Here is a 7,792-nt window from a genome sequence, read left to right on the forward strand (position 1 = left end):
ATAAATTGCCAAGATATTAATTTGTTCTCTTAAATTTTTGGATCTTATCACATCACTATTTTATGTACACTAATTTCAAATAATCACACCTTATTTTTTAATTTTAAAATACTTAATTTTCAAATAATATGTTAAGAACATAGTTTATTGAAACAATATTATCGAAATTTAAATAGATATTTTCTTTATTGCCGTTTTATTTTATTTTCTTTTATAAAACTCTTTCAAGAATTATTTTTTTAATTGAATATGTATTAAAATAATTTTTCAGGATGGAAGTAAGAATGTTAGGAAAAAAATTTATTGAATTAAATCTAAGACAGTTTGTCTTGATCGAATAAATGGGATTTGGATGATTCAAAGGGATTTGTTTTTTAACTAAAAATATAGGAAGGATGAGTGTAATAATGGGTCTGAGTTTCCGGCGCGGCAAAGAGGAAGTTCATCTATATTGTTAGCACTACAAAGCTTAAGTCAATATGTAAGGAAGAAAGTGAATTGAAATTGAATTTGAAATTTGTTATCTGAATTTGGCTACTTCTCTCTATATAGTAGAGATGGGATAACAAATTCGTTATTTTTTAGTAGTAAATTACGGAGAGATGTTGGATACACTTGCAGTTTAGATTCTTTGTGATCATCAAGAGGAGGGGTCTAATGTGCTGAGAAGATTTTGAAAGGATTGTAATTCTTTTAGGGTAGTCGGTCGGGGTCGATATGGTTGGCCCAAAACAATTGCCCCATAAGTCATTGTCGATGTGCAGCAAGGTGAGGGTTTATCACATTAGCTTCGGTTGTCAACCACTTTCTTATTTATTTTTAAAAGGACATCACTGACCATTCAAGCTTCCTGGGATTCACACTTTTAATACATCATACTTCAAACGTCTTTTCGAAGGCACCATCATTATGACCTTTGGAAATTGAAATACTTGAGTGTTGCGTACGAGTGATTTGATATGTTTGGTATAGTCTTTTTTCCTTTGCATGTTAAAGTATGATTCTTGAAGAGTCAGCGTTGCATTTCATTGAGTTATTTTTTCAATTTAACGATTATCTTCTTCTTTGACACTTCACTTTTATGCATATGAAAAGTTAGTGTACTATGGCTAAAAAATCATAGAAGAGTGCCAAAAAAATCTCAGAAGACTACTCAATCTTCTTGGGTGGACCTTGTCTATTCTTCTACCATTTATGTTTTTGCCAGAGATGGTAATCTTGATGGGGAATTTCTTAATGTTTGTCCATCTTTAGATCGGGGCGTCCTGACTCCTAACGAGGATGAAAGGATATGCAATGAGTATGTCTATTGTGTTGTTCCCTTTTATGAATGTAATTTCTCTGTTCTGGGTCTTCGCCTTCCTTTCACTGCTTTTGATATAGAAGTTCTTAAACACATGGTGATGACTCCTTCATAACTTCATCCAACAAGATGGGTGTACGTAAAAGTCTACAATATTGGTGTCAATACATGAAGGGGGGCATTATGTTACCCTTTTCTTTCATCTCTTTCAATGCCAACGTGGTTCCGCGACTCAGTCACGGAGTACATGGTTAATTTCTCTGGCATCGAGCGTTTGAGGATTTGGGGCTCTTCCTAAGTTGCAAACTTTTGAGGATCGTTTCTTTTTAGTTACCTGTATCCACCCAAATGTTCATGTTAGGGTTTACGCTGTTGGGACCATAGTGGATGGTAGATGCACTGAGTTGTTCACTAAGTACTAGATGGAGAGTCACTTCCTTATGGAAAATGAGGTGTATTTATATAAAAAGGAGGACCTCACTACAAAATATTTTTATCATAATAAATGGTTGATGAGTTTCATCAGCAACTTGGGTTACCTTGGTGGTGGCGTACCTTCAGACGAGGCTGATCGAAAATGCTTGCAGTACCTTATTGATGTCTAATTGCTGATAGAGGCTCGTTCCAGGAAAGAAAGAAAAGTTATTTTTGGTAAGCTCCAGAAGGTTTTGGCTTCTTTTGTCTTTAATTTTCTTATTTCTGATATATTTGCTTCGGTCGTGATTACGTGCAAATTTGATGAAGAATGAAGTACAACCTCGACCCCTCAGGCGAGGGATATGGCCGACAGAGACTAGAGTAATCCCTTCTTGTACTTTAACCCTTCTAGGAGTAATACTGTTTTTATTGCTCTTTAGAGGTCGTAGTGTGCTTCGGAGGTCGGGCCCTCTCTCCTCCAAAGAACACTGGGTTTCTCCCCTGGAGGAAGATTTCTAGTATTTGGCTAATTTGTCTAGGCATGCTCTAGAGGAAGAATTGGCAACTCTGGCTTGATATACTCGGTGTTCCTCTGCTACCTTGGCCCTCGTGGGAGCGGGTCACTGGGATGCTCTTTGGTATAACCAATAACATGCTTAAAGAGGATCGGATGGAAGGGAGTGCTTGCAGTTTGACACTTTAGCGGTATTTGTACGTTCAAGAAATACCTTGGCGAGGAAGAACCAAGCTCAAGTTGCTGCTCAAGGAAGTTTATCGTCTGCTCAAGCATCTCTTTCAAGATCTCAGGGGGGATTGGAGTCTCTGGGCCTTGAGAATGCTTATCTAACTCATAGTTTGGCTAACTACACAACTTCCAGTGTTAAGGAAGTGTCACAATATTTTGAGAATTCCTTGCAGCAAGTGGATCACTTTCACCATCTTTTGCTTATCTCGAGGGAGCAGATTTTTCCAAATAAAATGCTCAAAGATGAAGAGATCGTACCTTTGTTCGAGTAGCCTTGTAGGCCACCCTTTTTTGTGTATTGTATGTCGAGTACTTTATAATTGAATAATATATGTATATATCACCTTATTTAGGGTGAATGTTGTTTTACCTGCATGAGGTGTACCTGTGTGATCTTGAGTGCAGGGCTTTAGATATTGTGTGAACTTACGAGGTCTTCCCTTAAAATTTATTGGGAGTCACTAAGGATGTTCACAACCAGGGGTCGTTTCCTCTTTCCCTCCCCTCCCTCAGGTGAAAACTTGGTCTCGGGCTAGATGTATGTCCAACCCAATGCAGCGTCTTGAAATGCTAATTGTCAAAAGGGGTGGACTGTTATTACCCATGGGAATTTGATTTCTTTTTTCGCACAAGCAAAGTGTCTACGACATTACCCCCTTCCTTTCAGTGGGGAATTGATTACTTTAGTCATACGAGAAAAGCGTCCATGATAACACCCCTAACTTTTGACATGGAATTGATTGCTTTGGTCGCATAAGTAAAGCGTCTACAATATCACCCCTTACTTTGATGGGGAATTGATAGCTTTAGTTTCATAAGTAAAGCGTCTACGGCCGCACCTCATACTTTTGGTGGGGAATTGATTATTATAGTCACTCGTGTAAAACGTCTACGACAACACCAGTGGCTTTTTAGTGTGTGCTTTATGTTGCAGGCGAATTGATTATTGTAGCCGCATGTATAAAGCGTTTGTGATAGCACCCACGATTTCTTTATACTAGGTATTGATCTCGTCATTCTTACCCCAAATTTACTATTAATGTGCACAATCAAAAAGAAACAAGGCATATTTCATTCATAATTGAAATTGCTCTTATACATGGGGAGAGTGGTTATACAAGTATATCATTTAGTACAGAACAAAAAAGAAAACATAATCAGGCGGGCTAGCCTTCGCTTATTTTCCATGTTTTACTTATTATGACTCAGCCATGTCTTAATGGACATATGTTCACGTCTCATAGCTGGCCGGTCAAGGACGTTGTGTTGATCTCCATACCTACGCCCTCTCCTTAGTATTATTGGAGCGCTTGACAGGTTATTTTTGCTCCTTCGAGATAAGCGTTAATGATGGTTAGTTCTCCCTGTAGATTATGGTACTTGAGCTTGAGGCGACCAGTAAAGCTACATCGTCCCGTATGGATGCAAAGGGTCTTCCTAGGATGCAAATGTAGACACTCCTGCAAGGGACGACGAGGAATTATGAATTGATAGTTTGAATGTCCTTGTCTTCACCCTCTAAAACCATCAGCTCAATGTACCCCCACGGACGGGTGGTTTCTCAGTTTGGATTTCAAGAAACCCTATAAGTGGTTTATAATGGCATCACTGAGCTTGCTGAGAACACAACTGATGCTCAGAGAGTCGCGAACAAGGAGGCCAAGAAGAAAGACAGCAAGGCTGCGTTTTATATTTAATTGGTGGTATATGCGATGAACTTTGATCGGATTTCTCATGCTAAATCGGCGAAGTAGGCATAGGATATTCTTTTCAAGTATTAGGAATGAGGTGAGAAGCTTAATGTCATCAAATTGCGGATGTTGTGAAGGCAGTATGAATTACTGCAGATAAGAGAAGAAGAAAATATTCCAGGCTATGTCTCGAAGGTGAAAAATCTTGTCCATCTCATTAAAGGTTGTGGTGAAACCCTAACTGATAAAATGATAGTTGAGAAGGCAATGTGAATATTGACCTCTTACTTTGATCATATTATCATAGCCATTTAAGAATCCAGCAATCTTGAAACTATGAAACTAGAAGAATTGGTTGGCTTGTTGGAAGCACATGAGGTGAGGATTGTCGAAAGGAAAATTGTCCAAGATTTGATACAAGCACTACAAGCTCAGACCTGGAAGAAACATGGTGGTTCCAACAAGTAAAAGGTCAAAGAAGATAAGACTTAGAGTAATAAGTCCTGGTCAAACCCTCAAAAGCATAAGGTTGATGATAAGACTTTTGAATCCTCCAAAATAGGATAAGGAAACTCTTATCAGAAAGACAAACAAGTGAAAAAAGGCATGCAATGCTATAACTATTAAAAATGGGGTCACTAGGCCTCGTTGGTACAAGAAAGGCAAGAGTGAAGGAGCAAACCTTGCACACCAAAGTTCAGATGATTCTGAAGACGTCATGGTTATGAATGCAGTTGCAGATGAGCATGTTGAATCCAAAATTTGGTTCCTCGACATAGGTTGCTCTAATCACATGATTGGTAGGAAAGTGTGGTTGGAATATTTTGACGAGTCGAAGAAGATCAAGGTCAAGTTTGTTGATAATAGCTCGTTGCAAGCAGAAGATACTGACGACATCATCATGCAAATGAGCAATGGAGCAAAAGCTATTATCAAATATGTATTATATGTACCTGGAATAAAGTGCAACCTGCTAAGTGATGGACAACTGGTCGAAAAAGGTTTCTTAGTGGTTATGAAAGATGAAGCCTTGGAACTGTTCGACACCTAGAATAGTTTGGTGTTAAAATCTCCTATGTCGAAAAACAAGACATTTAAGACCATGATCAGTTCGACTGAGGTACAATGCTTCAAAGTAGTTGTCGACCACAATAATAGTTGGTTGTGGCATTTGAGGTTTGGCCACTTGAATTTTAGGTCACTCAATAAACTGATTACTCAAGATATGGTAACTTGTATACCAAGTCTTGATATGCCCGACAAACTTTGTGAAGGTTGCTTAGTAGGGAAGCAATCTAGAATGTATTTCGTTTCGACTATGTCAATAAGGTCCTCTTACATACTAAAAGTAGTACATTCAGATGTATGTGGACCATTTGAAGATCATACCATTGGTGGAAACTGAAGGAGAAGGGCGATCCAAAACGCAACGGAATTTAAAATTTCTCCTTTATTGATCCTCACGAATGGGCATGATCAGTGATAGAATCGTTACCTCTTGTGGCGATTGTAACCTTTGATGCAGATCTACAAAGCGATCACGAACATTGAACAATGACAACGCCTCTACTCAGTGTGAGAGAATTCTTTACCTTGAATTAATTTTTAATGATAGCAAATTGTGTGATCATCATCCAAATGTTGGTTGTGCATTACACTACATGATACATTTGTGTTTTATTATGTTTTTCATCCCACTCTATTGTTGCATAACTGTACATATAGACCTACATTGATACTTCCCTTAAAATAACAATTAAAATGCATTTGGTGTCAGTATGCATCAATACATAAGCCTCTCCATCGATACATACAGCATGTGATAAATCACAAAACATTTTTGTTCAGTATGCATCGATGCATACGAGTCATGCATCAATACATGAAAGGCAAAAGACTCTATGCATCGATCCACACGATCCCTGCATCGATACATGACTAATTGAAACAGCCTGTGTATCAACACATACGCATCAGGCATCGATACATACTAGTGAAATAATCACATGCATCGATACACACGACTTATGCATCGATACATGATTAATCAATTTCACCAAAAATTCACATATCTTACAGTATGCATCGATGCACACTCTTATGTATCAATACATAAAGCTGTTTTGTGTTATAACAGTAATTGTTTTTGCTGCATATATAAGACAGGTTATGACAGTAGTGCAAGCCACGAATTCATTGAGGGAAAACAATTGAACACAGATCAAAAGCAGTGTTGGAGCAATTGTTTGAGAGCAATTAGAAACCTGAAAGAGACTTCATCTTCTTAATCTTCTCAATCACTTTTCTTCAAGAACATTTACACATAACCATTCTTGTTCTTTGGATTAAAGAAGCATCGAGATAACGTTCAGTGGTACGATCAAGGATCTAGCTGTGGTTTGCAGTGGAACGATCGAGGATCTAGCTGAGTTGAAGATTGAAGGGGGTTTCTAGGAAAAACCTACTGGTTTGTCCTTCAAGAACTGGAGTGTTCTTGAGGGTTTGGGAGTCACGTTTGCAGAACATATTCAGCCGCAGCGTTGCGTTTGGAGATCGGGGGATTTCGCAAGCAGGTCGTGGAATCGGTGAATTGTTTGCAATTTCGTGCAGGAAAATCTTGATCGTGCTCAGATCAAGTGAAGGTTCATACAAGAAGAGGTTCTTAGAGTTTAGAATTCTGTCTTTGTATCATAACCTTGTATCAACGGATTCGGCAATAATTGATAATCAAAGTTCTCAATTTCATTTGAAATTGAGAGGGAGACGTACCCACACGCGAGGACGACGTGGGGAACTTCCTTACCAAATCTCTGCGTATCGTATTCTTACCTTACTCCTCTTTACGTTTTAAAACTGTTTTTCACAATTTCAGTTAGTGTGTAGTGATCGTTCCTTTTGCAAGACAGCAGTGGCAAGAAAACTTTTAATCAAACTCCATTGATGTTTATCATCGATCACATACACACCAACTGTTTGACAAAACGGTTAGCTAGATTTTATTCATTGGAAATAGACTTTTATGATAAGTGCATTCAATTAGTTAAAATTCTGGTGTGAATTGTTTCTGTCATTCTCATTAAAATCCAGCATTAAACTTGCGTGTCCGGCTCTCTAGTAGCGGTTCAGAATAGACGGAAGTCGATTCAGGACTGATTTTTCCGCCAACTTTGAAAACTCTGATAAAAAACTTTAAATCCGTTAAATTTCAAAGAGGTGATCTATTCACCCCCCCCCCCTCTCGATCACTAGCCACACCGTCTAACAAGTGGTATCAGAGCGCCGGTTCGCTGGTGCTCTATGGCTGCCTGTAACAGTATGGATTCTGAACCAAAGGGGGCGTATAATAGAGCGCCTATTTTCAACGGTGAAAATTACGGCTACTGGAAAGACTGCATGCGAGTTCATATAAATTCTGTGGATAGGCTAGTATGGGCTGCCATTGAAAACGGTCCGTTTCAAATTACTATGACTAATGCAGCTGGCGCCATAGTACCTAAACCAGAAGATGATTGGAATGAGAAAGATGAGAAAAAGTGGTCGTGTGATTGGAGAGCTCGAAACATGTTAATTTCAGCACTTGGTGTTGATGAGTATTATCGAGTGTCTCATTGCACGACAGCTAAAGAAATGTGGGAT

The 7,792-nt window shown here is 38.6% G+C and overlaps 1 protein-coding gene across 1 annotated transcript; it reads left to right on the forward strand.

Annotated features, from left to right (window-relative positions):
* Window positions 1–4,492: 4,492 nt before the first annotated feature.
* LOC127122852 (uncharacterized) lies at window positions 4,493–5,207 on the forward strand. Its single transcript, XM_051053128.1, has 2 exons — window positions 4,493–4,620; window positions 4,799–5,207. Exons 1-2 carry the CDS (start codon window positions 4,493–4,495, stop codon window positions 5,205–5,207), a joined length of 537 nt encoding a protein of 178 aa, XP_050909085.1.
* The last annotated feature ends 2,585 nt before the right edge of the window (window positions 5,208–7,792 follow it).

The sequence above is a fragment of the Lathyrus oleraceus genome, chromosome 2 (genome assembly GCF_024323335.1).
Source record: "Lathyrus oleraceus cultivar Zhongwan6 chromosome 2, CAAS_Psat_ZW6_1.0, whole genome shotgun sequence".
NCBI lineage: Eukaryota > Viridiplantae > Streptophyta > Magnoliopsida > Fabales > Fabaceae > Lathyrus > Lathyrus oleraceus.

Excerpts from the sequence above, each read along its gene's own strand:
- LOC127122852 (XM_051053128.1), top strand. The coding sequence starts at position 4,493 with ATGAAACTAGAAGAATTGGTTGGCTTGTTGGAAGCACATGAGGTGAGG. Across the intron at positions 4,621-4,798 it reads AAACATGGTGGTTCCAACAA|GCCTCGTTGGTACAAGAAAG; the intron begins GTAAAAGGTCAA and ends TGGGGTCACTAG.